General features: G+C 44.3%; 2 protein-coding genes across 3 annotated transcripts; both read left to right on the forward strand.

Moving 5' to 3' along the window:
• The first annotated feature begins 19 nt into the window (after nucleotides 1–19).
• thnsl2 (threonine synthase-like 2) lies at nucleotides 20–5,795 on the forward strand. Its single transcript, XM_003440156.4, is given in 10 exon segments — nucleotides 20–286; nucleotides 1,975–2,206; nucleotides 2,296–2,456; nucleotides 2,458–2,491; nucleotides 2,576–2,728; nucleotides 2,807–3,046; nucleotides 4,300–4,448; nucleotides 4,765–4,890; nucleotides 4,962–5,116; nucleotides 5,332–5,795. Coding segments are annotated over 9 exon segments (1,467 nt in total). The 5' UTR covers nucleotides 20–286; nucleotides 1,975–1,983; the 3' UTR covers nucleotides 5,558–5,795.
• Nucleotides 5,796–6,965: 1,170 nt separating this feature from the next.
• On the forward strand, nucleotides 6,966–18,621 carry dqx1 (DEAQ box RNA-dependent ATPase 1). 2 transcript variants are annotated; one of them, XM_005470557.4, is made up of 12 exons: nucleotides 6,966–7,660; nucleotides 9,502–9,867; nucleotides 11,672–11,865; nucleotides 12,650–13,103; nucleotides 14,464–14,763; nucleotides 14,890–14,989; nucleotides 16,017–16,175; nucleotides 16,353–16,544; nucleotides 16,650–16,775; nucleotides 17,059–17,249; nucleotides 17,340–17,530; nucleotides 17,799–18,621. In XM_005470557.4, exons 2-12 carry the CDS (start codon nucleotides 9,532–9,534, stop codon nucleotides 18,007–18,009), a joined length of 2,454 nt encoding a protein of 817 aa, XP_005470614.1. In that variant the 5' UTR covers nucleotides 6,966–7,660; nucleotides 9,502–9,531; the 3' UTR covers nucleotides 18,010–18,621. The 2 variants fall into 2 exon arrangements, with proteins under 2 accessions (XP_005470614.1, XP_013124014.1); XM_013268560.3 differs by having other exon boundaries at nucleotides 9,633–9,867.
• The last annotated feature ends 13 nt before the right edge of the window (nucleotides 18,622–18,634 follow it).

Here is an 18,634-nt window from a genome sequence, read left to right on the forward strand (position 1 = left end):
TGCTGTTCCATCCTCCCACCGCAGGGGGGCAATAATGAGCCCAGTTCGCTGATGAAAATGCTGCTTATGGATAAATAAGCTTCACACAAAGTTCACATTTCTTCATTATTAGATGTGTTTAAAGTAGTTTTTTCAGTTTAGCAAAAGAGGGACACTAAGAAAGAAGAGTAAGATGATGTTTTTGCCTACACGCGCCTGTTTTTTCCCCCCTGCTCCGTAAAAAACGTTAAGCTAACGGCCACTTCTCACTTCTCCCATCGTTTCTTCGGAGCCGTGGAGACTGAAGGTAACTTGGCTAGTTTTAGCGGTTTTAACAGCGGAAACTAACGCTCAAAATTAATGACTGCCTATTTTAGCGAACACAGAACCGCACACACTGCATGTTTGATGAGAATTCACTATGTTAAACCGATTTTTATTCATGAAATCCTGATTGTTTTGTTCTATTTTGGCTTGTTGTGATGAATGCAACCTTAGCGCCGCCCACCGTCATGTGAAAACTGCTTTAGGAGCAGCCCACTCACAATACTCATAAGCAGATTTGAAAACCCTGCAGAGGATAAACAAATGTTAGCTGTCATGAAGTTACCGCTTTTGTTTAAAAATATTCACTTAATCTCATTTCTTTGGCCTCAGGAGGTGTGGTGTACCGCACCTGTGTTCTTACCTGATCTCAGGAGGCTGCCCTGTTCAAAAATCGCCTTAACTCTTGTAGAGGTTCACTAAAACCTGCTGCAGCCGAAAGTGTTCATTTAAAAAACAGCCGTATCACCAACACTGATTCAGAATAATTTACCTTTAAAAAAACTCAAATTAGTGGTAAAAAAAAATAGTTTTAAAACAAATTTAAAACGGCAGACTTTCAGAAGAAGGTTAACTTGAGCTTCAAGATTGATAATAGTACCAGATTAATTTCATGAGTCTGTGTCTGATGGCTCTGATTTATTTGCCGCATTTTATTAAAATCAGTGTTAGTGCAGGATTAACAGGTGGGTGTTTTGGTGCCTTACATTGTTCACTTGATAGAACAGTTAGATTTTATGTAACACAATCAAAATAATGAGAACCAAAGCTTATGTTAGAATTATGTGACGGTTATTCACTGTGTTTTATTTTCAGTGAAATCAGAAAATACCGCTCATATGGATGTGTGTGAAAACCTGGGACAATATTAGTTAGACTGACTTTATATTAAGTAAGTGTGTCCTCGTTTCAGGACAGTTGTTCCAAAGTCCAGGTTTTTTCTTCCTGGTTGGTAGAGCTGTGCCTCGAAGTTTAGAAAGCTTTGGTTAAAAAGCAACTCTGTGAGTTAGTTCTTCTGAATTATAAAAAGAGGACTGCAGTAATTCTGCTCAGTGCAGAGCGGTAAGTGTGTGTTTTATAGTTAACAGTGTGATGTGTGCTTTCTTTGTAGGAACAATATCTGCCACATAATTCATCTACTAAAGTAAAATTTAAAATGCTCATTTACTGCTTAATATAACTCATAAAGGTCACAACATGTTTATGTTTACTCTAAAATCTGTTTACTCTATGTCACCACAGACAAAGTTGATTTGTTTTACACATGCATGAAAACAGCCTTTTCCTGGTCCCTTTCACAATAAAAGTCACACACAGAACTAAGTTTCCATAACCGTTTAAAAAAATTGTGAAAAAAATAATATCTTTATTTACTCTTAGTGTTTTAATCCTGCTGTCCAAGGATGTGTACAATGCCAGTCAAAACGTTCACCCATTCAGATGTTGGTATTGTCTGTGTCCAGACTGCTGATGAACCTGTACCAATAACAACATAAAGTGTGGCTTTAATTCAAGCTTTTCTTATAAATGTTTGCTTTACAGAAAAACACACACACACACACACACACACACACACACACATAGTTTCAGAGAAGTGCACCCTGGCAGATGATGCAGAATGATGTCGCAGAACTCAGACCAGGATATGATGACTCTTACCTTCCTTCACAGGCGTGTAGGATGCAGTACTGCAGTACTCGTGGTGGGGTCAGGGGCTGGGACTTCCGGGATGTGCTGTTTTCGGGCTACGCCCCAGATGGAGGGATGTTCATGCCAGAGAGTTTGCCTCTGCTGAGCCCCGACACCCTCAGGAGCTGGAAGGGGATGTCCTACACCAAAGTGGTGGTGGAAGTCGCTTCACTGTTCATCCCTCCTCAGCTGATCCCCAGAGACGACCTGGAGGGTGAGCTGGGGGGAAAAATTCACCGTTGCATGCAGGTAGAACTGATCAGATAATCAGTGAGTCCTGTTTCCCATGTTTCTGTCTCCCAGTCCTTGTGGGTGAAGCCCTGTCTGGCTTCTGTGTGCCAGAGGTGGTCCGAATCGCCAGGCTGAAGGGGGGTCTGTCCATCCTGGAGCTCTTCCATGGAGACACCCTGGCCTTTAAGGACCTTGCTATGACCTGCACTGTGCGCTTCCTAAACTACTTCCTGCAAAAAAGAGAACCGCAGGGCAACTGTTCTCGTAGGTGAGAGGGAAACTTGTTTTTTATTATGTGATAAAACAAGAGAACTTGACCCAGGTGTAAAATTAGCATAAATGTTGTCCTCAGGTACGTCTGGGGACACCGGCGGCTCGGCCATCCAGAGTGCCAAAGGTCTCCCGGGGCTGGACGTGGTGGTGGTTTACCCCCGAGGACGCATCACTCCAGTGCAAGAGAAGCACATGATCTCCTGCCTGAAGGATAACGTCCATGTTTTTGCAGGTACACACACAGAAGCTCAAACAGCCGCGTGTTTTATTCTTATAAAGTTTCTCTGAACCAGTCACACTCCGTCTGTAGCCGACGGCAGCTCTGATAACATAGACCAGCCACTGCGCCGCCTGTTTGCCGACCAGGAGCTTGTTAAGTCTCACGGCCTCATGAGCCTCAACTCAGTGAACTGGTCCAGGGTCATGATCCAGCTCGCCCACTTCATCTACGCCTACTTGGAGCTCAGTGGGGTGAAGCAGGACGATGTGGGTGCAGCGCTGCCGGAGCTGGAGGTGGTGGTTCCCACGGGAGGGGCAGGAAACATTGCAGGTGGGTTGATAATGTAAGATTTCTCATCCATGTGAGAAATCTTGGTCAGACTGATCTGAGAGCCAAAGTAAAATCACCAGCATTACGATTTTTAAAACCATTTTTATTCAAAAAGAGAGGTTTCAGTTACTCGGTTTTATTTATTATATTGTCAAAAATAACATCCAATTATCTGGGTCCTGCCTGCAGGGTAAGAGTCCTCAGCATCCAGAAAACATCAAGAATTTTCCAAATATGAGACAAATAATGTTTTTCTTTATCGTTACAATCCATCCCGATCTCCTCCCAGTCGCACGTTCCCACAACACCACATCTAGAAGGTGTTCAGGAGGCATCCCGGTCGTATGCTGAACCACCTTCACTGACTCTTTTCATGTGAAAGAGCATCGACTCCTCTCTAAGCTCCTCGTCCTGTCTCTCAAACTGTGAAGTTTTTCCACAGTTCGATTTTGTACCCATGAAATAAGGTAAATTGATGCAAATTTACCTGATGATGCAGAAAGAAATGGATTTATCTGCAGAGACTATCCCACAGACCGTGGATTCTCCTAACGCCACCATCAGTCAGAAAAGGAGGAGGAGCTTAGTGATGCTTGAGCTTGAACTTCATGGATCAACTTTTCTATCAAAACAGAAGCTCAGCTCTCTTCACTGCAGCAGACCTTTACAATGTCCTGATCACTGCAGACACTCTGTTTGGTCCTGGGGAAAGTTTATCCTACGTCCTAAGTAGACTAAGTATGATCCAAAGACGTCTATGAAGAAAAGAGCACAAGCGAGCACATCACTTTGCTTTGTACAGAATTACTGGGACTTACACCTGGAGCCAGGTGTGGGAACAAGCTCACAGGTGCACACCCAGTGGATGGGCCACATAGATCTGCAAGGTCTCATGGAAAAACGTGAAATAGTCAACAAAAAACCTTTTTTGCAGCACATGTATTTTGTTGAGTCTTAAGAGGAAAAGCATCACCACAGCAGCCAGTAACTAACCAAGCAGTTCTGTGATTTTGCTCAGTTCTCTCCAAACCCTTCTTTTCTTTTTCTTTCTTTTTCTGTATTAAAGTTAAATCATATACTCTTAGCTATCTATGACCAGCAATAATGAACTCGTCGTTTGTTTCTTACTGTCGGTGGCATCAGTAGGATCATGTTGAGGGACTTTGGTCCTCTTTTTCTGTGTGTCTGTCTCTCTGTCCTTACACGAGTGCCTCCTTATAAAAACTGTTCCTGTCTCTTTTCTTTTCGGTCAGCCGGCCTCATCGTAAAGCAGATGGGACTCCCCTTGAAACTGGTTGCCATGGTGAATTCCAATGACATCGTGCACAGGATGGTAACCAGCGGTGATTTTTCCATGGCAGCTAACGTCACACAGACGTTGGCCCCGGCTATAGACATCCAGGTAGAGACGCTACACCTGCTCATGTGTGCAGAGTGTATCTATTTCCTCCAGTCCTCAGACAGCCTGATGGCTTAAGCATTTTATTAGAGTGCAGTTCCTCTGATGTTCACTTGAAGCTCTGACAGTCAGTTAAAATGTCCAACTTTACAGCAGATTCACCCCTTTATATCAGCTGCACAGGGGTAAATCTCACCTGATCTCACCTGTTTAAATTGTATTAAGGCTTAAAGTTTCCATTATTAGAGGTGTGGCCTCTTTGACTGACAGGTGGGTGGCAACACGGGTGACATGTCTCTGGTTTATTTGTCTGCTGCAGGACCCATACAACATGGAGCGAGTGTTCTGGCTGCTGCTGGGCAGAGACGGCCCCAAAGTGAAGGCGATGATGGAGGAGTTTCAGCGCTCGCACCGACACTCACTGCCTGAGAACCACCGCAGACTGGTACCCGTCATCTAGCTGGTCCACGCCAGTGCTTCTCCTCTGATGGTCTAATCTGACTTTTTCCTTTTCAGTTGTCGCAGGTTCTGTCGACGGGGACAGTGACGGACGAGGGGATCCTGGAAACCATGAGGAACTGCTGGGAGGAGAACCAGTATGTGCTGTGTCCTCACACAGCTGTGGCAGTTTGGCATCACTACCACTGTCCTCACAGCGCCCAGCTCAACAGGTCAGACACACCAAGTTTTAATATTCAGTCATATCACCTGTGCTCACGATGTTCTTGAGGCTCTCCTCTGCAGATACTTTATTTTGTGACAGATAATAATCAGCTGATAGTTCATGGAGTCTCTCATCTCTCTGATGAACTTAGTTAGCAGTAGTAATAGCCTGCTGGGAGGCATGTGACATTTGAGTGTTAAGTCCACTTTTCTCTCGTTACAGATGTTACATTGCAACTGCTTCTCCGGCCAAATTTCAGGCAGCAGTGGAGAAGGCAGGTTTGACCTTTGACCTTCCAGAGGCGGTGCTGGCTTTGGAAAAGCTGCCGACCCGTTATCAGGAGCTGGAGCGGAGCCAGAACTGGTGTGAAGACTGGGAGGGCAGACTGAGAGAGAGAATCCACTCTGTGAGCGCGGCGAGGAAGAATGGCATGACTTACTACACCTGAGTGGACATTAAACAGTTTTCAGGTCAGGTGACTGTGGCAGCACATCGCTGATCTCTGAACCTGCTTGTCAGGATTTAGTGAATGATATTGATGGTAAAAGAATCATGTGAGCCCTCAGGTGGACTTTGGTCTGTGGTGTCATATGACTTCTGTGTTTTCACACCTGAAACCAAGCCGTCTCACCACAGCTTCAAACTGTATGTGACAAATAAAATGAGGCTGATTTTTATGACTTTAACCGTCTCAGCTGTTGTTTTACTAAATTTATCACTGATGTTCCAGTTTCCATCAGCTTATAACCCTGAAAGGGACAATCCCAGCAGTCATGGAAACACTAAAAGGATGTTTGAGGCATTTATGTATTTTTAAGTTTGGAGATGGTCAACAGATAAAAACAGTCTAGCTTTCATGAAAGCTCACCCTGAAATGTCAAATCAACATAAATTTTACAAATACATTTTTGGCAGGACATTCTTCATCATATTTTGGCACCTACATATCAGTATCAAGTACTTTTTGTACTTTTGAGGCCTGAAGTCATTTTAAAACCTTTGTTTTTGTGTGTGTCATGTTGAAGAGGAATCAGCTAAAGAAATATTTAACCTTTAAACACAGCCATTGGTAAAACACTGCCCCCTGCTGGGGAATGTATCAATGAAAATTTCCAGATGGTAATTACAAACACTACTTTTATAAATGTTAAAGTTTTCCAGATTTGAAGGAGGGGAAAAACCACACACACCAACAGATAAATATTCCTGCCACTATCACTTTTGTCAAAGATTATAATAAGATTGCACATTTATTTTGATAAAATATAATTTGTGTTGACTCTTTTGGCTCCTTAAAGCTGCCCTGTGACCAAATGACTGAAAAAACGTGGTTCAAAGAAAATACTGATATATAAATACAGAAAGGAAGGTGGAGGAACCTAAATAAATGTTGACATACATAAATATCCAAATATCCAAATTTATAAAAATTATAGATATAGAACTATAAATTTCATTGATGAAATATAAAGATTTAGTAATAAATATGAAAATACAGGAATACATATGTGCAAAAATATAAATAAATTAGTTAATTAAACTGCTTATCCAGTGGATGTGGCTATAGATATACTTTATATTAGATAAATATCAGTGTAGTACAGCAAATTTTAAAATACAGATACAGAAATAAATACTTGCATCAAGCCAAAAATAAATGTATAAATAAATATTTAAATATAAATCTTCATAAATAATCAACATATAAAATACAGGATTAAACAAATTATTGTTACAATACATTTAAAACATATATCATTCAGTGTATACATACTGAAATAAGTCAATATAAACCATTAATTATGAAAATACAGAAATATATGAAATACAGACACATGAATATAAAATTACATAAAGAAAAACTTTTTTAAAGCTTACTCACCAAACATCAAAACTAACATTCATTTAGTTTTTATTTATTTAGACATTTATTCATTTTTTGTGTGACTTTGTACACTCAGTATTTTATTCATTTGTTTTTAATAATCTTAATTCTTCTTGTATTACCGTGGTTATGTCTCGGGTCGCGCCACAGATCTCAGAGGGACGTAGTTACCTGCTGACCTTGGTACCACAGCTGCGCCCAAATAATACACATTCTTTTAATTTCTTCATAAGTAAAAAACAAACAAATAAAGGGATGTAGGAGGGGAGGAAAAAATGAAAGAAAATATTAACTGGGCTGTCTTTACTAAAGTAAAAATGTCGAGCTTGTTCCGTGAACGCCTCTCCGTCACGCTCTGAACTCTCCGAGGTTTCCTCAAAGCAACACGAGCTTTGACAGCTCGACATGCCAACATGGCGCCTGGCAGCTAACGCAGACACCTCCTCCTCCGTCTTTATCGTTATCTTTGTTAGCAGTGAGGAGATCAGCGGGCCCGGGGAGGATTCACAAAGAGGGCCGGTGAGCGGATGTCTGTCCCGGTCTCTGTCTCGCTGCTGTCCGGTACGTGAAGCCGGCTTGTTTCTGAACCGACAACAACAACAGGAGGAGCGGAGGGCGGGCTGGTTCAGCGGGGCTTCTTCACCTGTCGGCCGGTATGTCTCTCAGGTAAGAAGGCGTACCTGTGACGGCTCGTTGCTGTGCTGGCTTTCCTCCCTCTCGGCCAAGTCAGGTGACCCGTTGGCATTAAAATGGCTCTCAGAGATAAGAAAAGAGGAGCGTGCGGCTGACTGCTGTGACATTAGTCTGCTTAAATAGACTCGTCAGGCTTATTAAGGTTAAAGGTCAGAAAGGTGCCACATCACCCTGATACAGGCTTATTTCACAGAGGCTGCTCTTATACCCGAGTTTCTCCTAAACAGAGACTCCACTGTCTCTGCTGTAGAGTCACAAGAGAAGGGCTTTTGTTTGTCATCCAAATCTAATCAGTGGTTTTCATTAACACCTGAACCTGGTGTAGGCTCCACCCATGAGTGATTCATATTAGATAATCCTCTCCACTTATTCTGCTCCAAATTTTTATTTCTGGACTCCAATTGAATAGCTTTGCATGAGTCACACTTCAAAATAATCCTTCTTTATTATATACTGGGCTTATTTAGCTATTCTCTCTTTAATAGGGTGTCTTAATTATTGGCTGCCCCTCATAAACACAAGTGGGTGGAGCTTCTGTGTGACTGAGATGGCATGTTAGGAATATCCCCTCTGGCAGAGGCTCATATGATGGGTTCAGACCAGCCACATCTAACCACACAGTTTTCAGTAGCTGAGTAGAGCAAGAAAGCAGACATCGACATGAATGACCTGCTTCTGTTTCTCATCTTTCATTAAAAACAGATGCATTCTGCTTATTTCAAGCTATGTATTGAGCATATGAGTAGTTGAGGATGCTTTAAATTAAAAAATAATCCTCCTTCATCTTATAAAGTCGTCTTCTGATTGGTTGCCCCTCATAAACAGAAGTGGGTGGGCTACTGAGCAGGAGTATCCAGGCGGTCTGAGTAGCTTTTGTTACCTTAACGTAATTGAGGAATTTTTAATGATAATTAATAATGCAGTACATATCGAAAAACATGTCCTCAAGCTGCAGAGAGGCTTAAATAAAATAAAATATATTTATGTACTGTCTGGATAGATTGGTGGTGGTGGTGGTGGTGGGGTTGGGGGGGTGGGAGGGAGGCTTAACTGGAGACTATAAAGAAGGCATAGAAAAGGATGCATACTGGGAAAGCAGCAACAAAAGCTGAGTGCTGAAAAGCAGCACAGGTGGATAAATTTGGCTTGGTGCCGGCACATTTGGCAGGGCTGAGTATTTGATTATGGAGCTGCTCTCATCCGGTGTGCTTCTGGTCTGACTCTGGCACACCTGAAACCACACAAACACAAAAAGGAGACGCTCAGGGAGGGACGCAGGTCAGCAGGAGGGAAAGGGAGGGGGAGGAGGGTGTGGCACATGAAGCAAAATCTGTAGACAGCCTCTGTCATCTGTTTAACTTCCACCTGCTGGTTTTGGTTTTGCTTTGTGTGTGTTTGGATGTTTTTTGGCCATACAGAGCACTTACTGGACTTCGTCAAACCCTGAGGACCGCTGGAGAAATTAGGCGTGATCATGATCTAAAAATAGTTTAAAAATTTAACTCTCGCTGCACATGCCTACCTCAATGTTTCCCTCTTCTTTTGCTCTTATCTGCTTCTCTGTCTTCCTCACACATTAATAAGTGAGCCAAGCAGCGGGCACCCAGCAGGCTTTTGCTGCAGCTGTCTGATGACCACGGTGGCGTTTGGGCGGAGACGCGCATTCCTCAGCTACATACCTAACATGCTGCAGGTTCCTGTGAAGTCTCAGGAAGTAGTCTTGGCCCTCAGACTCTTCCTCTCTGGTTTTGCAGGAATTGGTGAACTTTCCTCGTTGTGACCTTTAGTTGTTTTGTTTTTTTTCCTCTCTGCAGGTAATCTAAAGAATCTCAGATAACCTGCTGATGATGTCATCACCAATGGCAGCAAAGCCATCCACTGCCTCTGCCTCCCAACTTCGGCCCTCCACAGCTCTGGACTCACTGTCCGTGTCTTCCCTCTTAAGCGGGGATCTGGACGATGAAGAAGACGGAGGAAGTCGAGGAGGTGAGGATGAAGGACTGGGAGACCTGGAGGTGAACCCATATGATGGTTTGCCCTTTTCTTCGCGATACTATGCCCTGCTGGAGGAGAGGCAGCGCTTTCCAGTGTGGCGACTCAGGCAGAGTCTGCTGGAGCACCTTGAGAGCCACAACATGGTCCTACTGAGCGCGCCCAGTGGGTCTGGGAAAAGTACGCAGGTAACCACAGACAGGAAAACTTTTTTTTTTCTAAAATGTAACAAAGCCAGTCAGATCTGTGACTGCCTCCCAGTTGCTCCCATTTAGAGAGTTTCCTAATCCATATTTTCATTCTTGGACTCTACTACAGAGGCTTTGCATGACTCGCATCAAAATAATCCCTCTTTATCTTACACTTTCCACAGCTACGTTTGGCATCAAAAATGAGGCCTGATTTTTGGTATTTTCTTTGTAAATTCTCACTGTGTTTTGAGTTTTGCTGGTTTAGAAGCCTGTGTGCTTTATGGTGGTTTTACTGGTCTCACTCATTTAACATCAGACTGAGCTGTACGTGTCCAGTCTGACACCCCGCCTTTTAACGTGACTCGTGTTTGGAGCCAGCCTCAAGTGGAAGCCTGGAGGTGGTTTCTGTGCTGGGTCTGTTTCTCAGGGATGATCTGGTTATCTATATACCTGCTCCATAGTTCCACCCACCCACAGGCTAATGAATGACACCATTAAACCACTGTGATAGACTCACAGTGCTGTGCTGTAACCTGAACACTCATTCTGTCCTGAAACACCCACAGATCTCATTTCCAGCACCACCTCCTCCTTCTCCTCCACCTCTCTGTGAGTCTTTATGTGCTCGTTCCTTCGGTCTCTGTTGATCGGCTGTTTTCTGTGATACCATCACTTTGTCTTTCTTTTTGTGTTACAGCCTTTATCTGCGCTGTCTGTTTATTAACCTGATTCTGGGTCACATAGCTGTTATCCCGTTGACCTTTGCCCCTCAGTGCGCTCACTGTATGTCAGTAATTTCTTCTGTTTTTACTCAGTGTTGAATGAGTCCTGATTTCCTCCTCAAGTTTTAATTTAGAAGAACAAAAAAGTATAATAAGGGTTAGGGGTGGGAGGTATAAACGGTATACAGTAGAAATGATATAAATTTTGCCAACGGTAAAGATTTTGACTATACCGCTCTACCGCGATAGCACATGTTGATGGTGTCATCAAGCTGCGCATGTTTTGGTTGAAAGCATCGCAGCAGCTACAAGCTATATCATCTGCAAATTATGCCGGGCGACCGTAAAAGTGAAGAGACAAAGCACGTTTTGGAATATGAGGAAAGCCAAAAACTGCGCTACCTCCACTTCTGTACCATTGATTTATTAATTGAATTCCCTCGCAGCTGCTCTATTCCCATGTTGTTGCAGTATATTAATGATTAACCGGGTACATTTGTGTATATTCTGGGTCTGAATATTTTGCTTATTTTGTATTTAATTCTTTATTCTTAGTTGGGTCCCCATCAGCTTCCCCCTCCTCTTAAGATCAAATGAAAGCTTTGATTAAATATGGATTTAAGCTCCATTTAAGGCCCAGCTTGTTCTCTTTGGTCACGTGTGGATGACACGTCAGTTGGTAGTTTTATTGCTGTTCATAAGGGATGGATGTAGCCGTGGTGATGTCACCCACTGGTTTCGGCACCTTTTGAAGACGACTAAAGGTAGGCCAGGTGCAGGTTTTGGGACTTGTGAACTGGTTTCTTGTGGTGTCTGAGGTCATGCAGCATGGCAGTGGTTGGTTGGTCGCAGGCATGGCAGGCTCAGTGAGCAGACTTGACTAGCAGATGAGAGCAAATTCAAGCAAGAGAACCAATCACAAGCAGCAGTCAGAATTTGAATGCTTACAGCCAAATGACAGCAGTCCATCCAAAACCTCACGATGTTGCACAAGTATACTCTGAATTAAAGGCTTTGAAGAACTTTATTAAGTCTAAAAACATCGTGTGACCTCCGTCCTCCCCATGTGCTCACTGCAGGTTCCTCAGTGGTGCGTGGAGTATGCGCTCTCCTACGAGTTCTCTCATGGCCTCGTGTGCTGCTCGCAGCCTCACTCGGTGGCGGCGGTGAGTCTGGCCCTGCGTGTGGCCGATGAGATGGACCTCAGCCTGGGTCTGGAGGTCGGCTACAGAGTGCCCAACGATGACGGCTGCACGCCTGACACCATGCTCAGGTTAGATCGTTTTGAAATCTTACGCTGTGTTCAAAGTAATTTCATCTCTGTAGTGGCAAATAAAAAGTATTCAGATTATTCTGAAATTTCTCCTTTAGTGAGATATAATATATTTTTGAGATAAATGCTTTTTATTATGAATTATAATGTTATTTAAAAAATGAGGCACACAGTGCATAGAACAGAGCAGCACTGCTTCCCGTTCTCAGTTTCAAACAATGAGGTAATCGTAAGTAAAAGTAATCCATCTGCAGTAAACTTCAGACTGCTCTGAATCTTCGCTTCAGTATTTACACTAGATATTGTCTTTCTTCTGCTTTCAAGATCAGCTGCCAGCAGTATATCTTATAAGCATTGGATGCTGCCCCTCTGCAGGCTTCTAGAAGGTGATCAATCAGGGGGGTCTTAAAAAGACGGGAGCTGAAACGACTCGTTTCAGTTAGATGAACCGAATGGTTACATAAAGGCTCGGTGAAAGATAAATAAGGATTGTTTTGAACGGAGCTACTGCATCTCGTTCCCTGTTCTCATTTAACTCACAACAAGGAAGCAAGTATCAAATTATTCCTTTTGTTATCCTTTGAAAAGTCTTTGAAACGAACCTGCAAGAAAAATTTGATCCATGTTAAAGTTTAAACTTCTGCATCACTGGATTTCTTTGGTTCTGGATGAGAATATTCCTCGGCCTTTCTTCTTCAGCCTCACCTTCAATTCTTATTCTCTGTACACCTTTAGTTTCCTCTGAGATTGATCCCCGTGCCCTGTTTTGATTCCCTCTCCACAGGTTTGTCAGCGACACGCTGCTGTTGGAGGAAATGATGTCAGACCCCCTGCTGCATCAGTACGGCGTTGTGGTCTTGGACGAGCTCCAGGAGCGCACAGTGCCCACAGACGTGCTGCTTGGCCTGCTGTGCGACGTCTGCCGCCAAAGGCCCGACAACTTCCGGGTGGTCCTCCTCACTCACCCCACTCTCGCCCCTCGGCTCGCCACCTTTCTGGGACCCTCCATCCCTCACCTCTCCCTGGACAACCTCCCCTCAGAGCCCGCTAATGGAGACCAGGAGGAGGAGGAAGAGGGTGGAGCAGTGAAAAGGAAGACTGTGAATGTGGAGGTGGAGACACTGTACAGGGAGCTTTCGGCGGGGAAGGAACCCACCGCCGTCGCCTGTCACATGGTGCTGGATCTGCACCGGAGAGGAGAGGAAGGAGACGTGATGGTGTTTCTGGCCAATGCACAGGTACACGAGTAAACAGCCACGGAGAGGAAAGTAAATCCTCCGAGGTTTTTTGTAACAGAATATCTTTAAAATTAATCTGCACATCAGCAGGCATGAAAATAATTTAAATACAACCTAAGATGAAGGAAAGCATTAATCATTTAACAAAAACTAAACCAAAGACTGATTTAATAATAATAATAGTGTACACTATATTAATCCCAAAAGAAATTAGTCTGTAGGAAATTAGTCCTCTGCATTTAACCCATTCACTCAGTGAAGCAGTGGGCAGCCACCAATCCAGTGCTCGGGGAGCAGTGTGTGGAGATGGTACCTTGCTCAGGGGTACCTCAAGGTTCGCCCCGACCTTCCAATGGGGCGAACACACTATGTACTGAGCTATCTCTGGTTCAAACAAAGTAAACAACACCTGGGCCTGTTGGTACAATCACACCTGATCTTATTCCTTTAACACGGTGTTTAGTTTTTACACTTTAACACAAAGCAAATTGCCCAAACCAATCTTCATTCTTTATTTTGAGCTGTAGAGGTTCACCACCTTTGTCCTGCAGAGCAATGAAATAAGGTCAGCTTCACCTGAGATGCGTCTGGGGCTTTGCAGGTGTCTGATGTCCCTTCTCAAATGAAACTACAAATATGCAGAAATCCCTCATGTGCTTTCTGTACATATTGACCTTCACTTTAGACTCTCATTTAAACTCCCTTTGTGTCAACATCACCACACCTCCTGCTCCTTCACTCACTGTTGAGGCCTGGCCTCCCTCGAGGGTGGTTTAGTTAGGATTACCTGGAGTGGAACAGTGTCAACTTCTTTTTAAATTGACACTAAGTGACAATCAGCTCGTCCTCAGTTTGGAGAAGCAACACTAGAAGAGAAGGACAGGTGCAAAATTAAACCAGGCCACCTAAAAACGTTCACTCTGTTAAGTGTGCTCTATATTTAGAATATTTTGACTTCTCTGTCTTCTATCAGAGAGTTAAAACCATCAAACTTTGGCAGGAGCATCATTTAACCTCACAGAACACAAGCTAGGTGAGGATTTTTTGTGCTTGTTTGTTTGTGGACGCTGTTTTATTTTTAGAGAAATGCCCCAAAAGGAACCAACAGCACTAACAAGAGGGAAATCAGCAATGGAGACAAAACCGGTTATGTATCAGATTGTAAATGTTTATTTCTGCTTTAATGTCAGGCACTTTAACATGGGAGTGTATGGGGACTGACTCACTGCTGCAGCTCCAGTGGACATCAGGGGAACTGCAGCTGTTGGTGCTTTTTTTCAGCCTGGTGATGAAAACGTGTCCCCTTAATCAAACCCTCTCAGTGGATTTAATCGTGTCCTGTCTCCTCTCTGTTAAACAGGAAATAGAAGAGTGCGCCGCCCTGCTGGAGAAGGAGTGTGTAGCTTTGAGTCCTCAGCTCGGCGCTCTGCGACTCCTCCCCCTCCACGCCGGACTGGGTGGGCTTACCCAGCGGATCTACGAGTCCGACCCTGATGCATCAGCTCTGAGGGAGGACGGCGGCTCTGAGGACAACTCGGCAGTGGGAGCTGGAGGTGTGGGCATAAAAAGGAAAGTCATCCTCACCGACGCACTCGCAGAGGCGTCCTTCTCACTGCCTGGAATTCGCTACGTCATCGACATGGGGCTCCAACTAAAAAATGTCAGTTTATGTTTTTGTATTAACAGCAATATTTCATGAAAAGTATTCTTTTTATTATAACTTAATAAACTTTACTCATATTCAGGCCTGTTTTTGAGCTTGAATTTAATTGATGTTCTGTGGCAGGTTTATAATCCACAAATTAGAGCGAACTCTCAGGTTCTGAGGACGATCAGCAAACACCAGGCCGACATGCGCACTCAGAGGGTGAACAGCCACCTTCCAGGTACGCCATCTGTTCAGGTTTCCCTCCCACACAAACTCTTCTGCAGTAAACAGTTTGCTGAAGAGTTATGAAGCACTGACTGAGCTAATCACAGCTCAAAGACTGAAAGATAAAACTCCATTGGTATTTCCCTTAGACTGTAAATAAAAGATGTCCATAGCTGCCATGATGTCACCTGCTGGTTTCTCAACTTTGGGGTTGAGAGTCTGAAGTGACCACTGAGCTATGAATTGCACATATTTGCACCCCCAGCTGGTCGCAGCAGATGCAGCCCCTACCTGAGCCTGATTCTGCTGGAGGCTTCTTCCTGTTAAAAGGAAGTTTTTCCTTTCCACTGTCACTAAGTGCTTGATCATAGGGTGTATTGCAGTATCTACCATTTTAAGGCAGCAGGACAGCTCATTTTTACAGTCGCTCCAGGCTGAACAGTGATAATCAGCCTGAACAGCTGCCGGGTAACTTCAAATGACCTGAAATTGATTTAGTGACAACAGCTCACTGAGATTTAGTTTAGATGCAATTTTACCAACTGATTAAAGGCAAAGGGAGCGACAAATTTTAACTTTTTTTTTTTTTTTTCAAAAAATAAGCTCAGTGCAGGATTTAGGGGCAAACAGTCCAGAAACCTTTCAGATGGATGTATATGATAGCATAAATGTATCAGTGATTGGTTCTACAGAAGTAAAAGAAGACCATTAAACATGAGCAGAATACAGTGGTGATTAAATGGGTTTAACTTTAGGTGACTGTGAGGTGTAAAACAGAGTCGTCAATAAAAGTTTCCATGTAGTTATAGTGCAGTTCCTCTGGGCAGACTGCATGCTGCCATCTTATGGTAATGTTTGGTATTACATGGACAGGGAGAGGCCTAGCTCTGTATCTTTCTTCACACTCTGCTGGCCGCGTTAGATAATTCTGGGAGGTTTTGAACTATTTTTAAACAGGAGTTTACAGAAAATATGTCACTTAAATCGACCTGCAGTGTTTCACCATGGCTGTTAACTGTGACCTCTCTCACACCCTTTAGGCCTGTGCCTCCGTCTGTACTCCCAGTCCCTGTATGAAGAGGGGATGGCGGAGGCTCACAGTCCAGGTGTGATGGAGGAGAACCTCAGCCACCTGGTGCTGCTGCTGAAGAGGCTGGATATTGCCGACATGGGGCAGTGCAAGTTCCTGGACAGACCAGGTGACCTTTTACAAACCTCCTTTGTGCCACAGAGCGCACAGTGAAGGAGGTACAAGTTTGTACCCACGCTAAGGAGACAGTCTTCTTTAGCTCTCTAACATTAGAGTCTGGTGCTTCGTGGAGTGGTAGTAGTTTGGATTTACCCTCATACCCTCCTCTCTCTGCCCCTCCCTCCAGCCCCTGAGGCCCTGATGCAGGCCCTGGAGGACCTGGACTACCTGGCAGCGCTGGACGACGATGGAAACCTGTCAGAGGTCGGCATCATAATGTCAGAGCTGCCCTTGGAGCCGTCGCTGGCGAAAGCCCTGATCGCCGCCTGCGAGTACGACTGTGTCGACGAGCTGCTCACAATAGCCGCGATGCTCACGGGTAAGTGAGCATTACAGGAAGTGAAGCCCGATGAGAGACATTCGTTCTACGTTGACTCTTTTAATAAAGAACATGTGATCTGATCTTTGTGTTTTCTTGTTGCAGCTCCTTCCTGCTTCGTCACTGCAGAGCCCAGCAGAGAGGAGGCTGCCGTCACACACTGGAGGCCTCTGATGCACACAGAGGGAGATCACATGACTCTCATCAATATATATAATGCCTTCTTGGAGCGTACGTACACTTAACCTCCATCACAGATGTACTGTGCTCAGCAGTGATGCTGCAATATTTTTCCGGAGCTTTAGGCAACTTTTTTTCCATTAAACAGAGAAATTTAACAGAACAGCCTGTGGACTCATTTCCATGCTGTATTTGACATTAATAAAGTTGAAGCCTATAGGAAAAACCCCCCAAAACATTTTCACTGTTTTCTGGGTAAAAAGTCCTGAAATTCAATAACTGCTTCTGCTGGTCCCTCTCTGATTGCTGGCCTGTCTGTGTGTGATGACTGCAGACAATCAGGATGAGGCCTGGTGCATGACGAACTTCCTCTGTCACGCCGCCCTGCGATTGGCTGTAGTGATCAGGGCGCAGCTGCTGGAGGTGATGCAGCGGATAGAGCTTCCCGTTTCTCCTCCTGCTTTCGGATGCCAAGACAACTGCACGAACATCAAGCGTGCTCTCATCTCAGGCTTCTTCCTCAAAGTAAGCTCCTCGTTTTAAAAATATTTTTACCCATAGTTCTGCTCTTCAACTTGGTGAATTTGTGTAACACTGACTCCTCCTCCTCCTCAGGTGGCTCACGATGTGGACGGCTCCGGTAACTACCTCCTGCTAACTCACCGCCACGTGGCTCACCTTCACCCCTTCTCTTCTTACCTGTGTCGACAGCCGCGGCCCGACCCCCCCAGCTGGGTCCTCTACCACGAATTCACCATCTCCCGCGACAACTGCATTCGCATCGCCTCTGACGTTCACCCACAGATGTGAGTTAAAGCTGCGGATCGGCTGCAATGTAGTAAAAAAGTGGCTTCATGCAACTTTATTAAAATGAAAAACATTTTTAATCCCAGTGTCTGAGCAGATTATAGTCTAACTTAAAAATGAGACCTTCTGCAACTCTCTCAGCTGCCTCGAGCAGCCTCGGAAGGATGAGGGTGTAAAAGAGTCGTGTTTTGAGATGCTGTTGTCACTTAGTGCTGATTATTATCACCTTTAAGCATCTCTGTTGACGCCTGTCGTGATTCCTCGTAGGTTTGTGGAGCTGGCGCCACAGTACTTCCTTGGAAACCTGCCTTCGAGTGACGGGAAGGAGCTGCTGATGGAGCTGCGGCAGAGCCTAGAGCCGCCGGGGTTGTACGATCAGGAGGGGGCGACGCAGGAGCACGACCGGAGTCCCAGAGACGCTGAGGGGGGGCAGGAGCCTCACAATCAGTCCAGCACTGAGCTCTGTGCCATCCAATGAGAAGGGAGAAGGGGTGGAGCTTCTCAGGAGAGGATTCTGAAGAGTTGTCGGTCCTCTTGATGTGTGACTTTACACGTGCAACACTAATATACAGTCCTGTGTGTCTCCTCTGTGTGGCGGCTATGAACACTCACACCTCCTCATTTCCTCCTCTTTTTTTTTTTTTTGACTTTATTTAAAAATGAATCTCAAACATTTGCTTTTATTTAAAGAGAGATTTCTATGTTTCTATGAATTTAGAGTTTTAAATTAAAGACAAAAAAGGAAGGAGCGATGAGGGTGAAATACCGGAAGCAATACTCCCTGTTAGTGCACGACCTTTGACCTCTATGCAGACGCCCATGAAGAGGTGCTTCTCAGGGCTCACTGTGATCTGTCGTGATGCTGATGCTTTCCAGCTCTTTTGATACAGTTTTCTTGCTCAGTCTTTTCCCTTTTGAATAGAATTTGTGTCGGTGCAAAAACTGCTTTGAATAAAGTGAAGTTTTTCATGTTTTCAGGATTTCAGCTGAGTGATTTTTCACTTTGTAGCTACCTGATGTTTAACTTTTAAAGTCGCTTTGCTGTAAGATTTAAAACTGTCAGTTATTAAAGAGAATTTCCTCCTCCAAAGAGTCTGTTGGTC

This window comes from Oreochromis niloticus, linkage group LG7 (assembly GCF_001858045.2).
Source record: "Oreochromis niloticus isolate F11D_XX linkage group LG7, O_niloticus_UMD_NMBU, whole genome shotgun sequence".
NCBI classification, from domain to species: Eukaryota; Metazoa; Chordata; class Actinopteri; order Cichliformes; family Cichlidae; genus Oreochromis; species Oreochromis niloticus.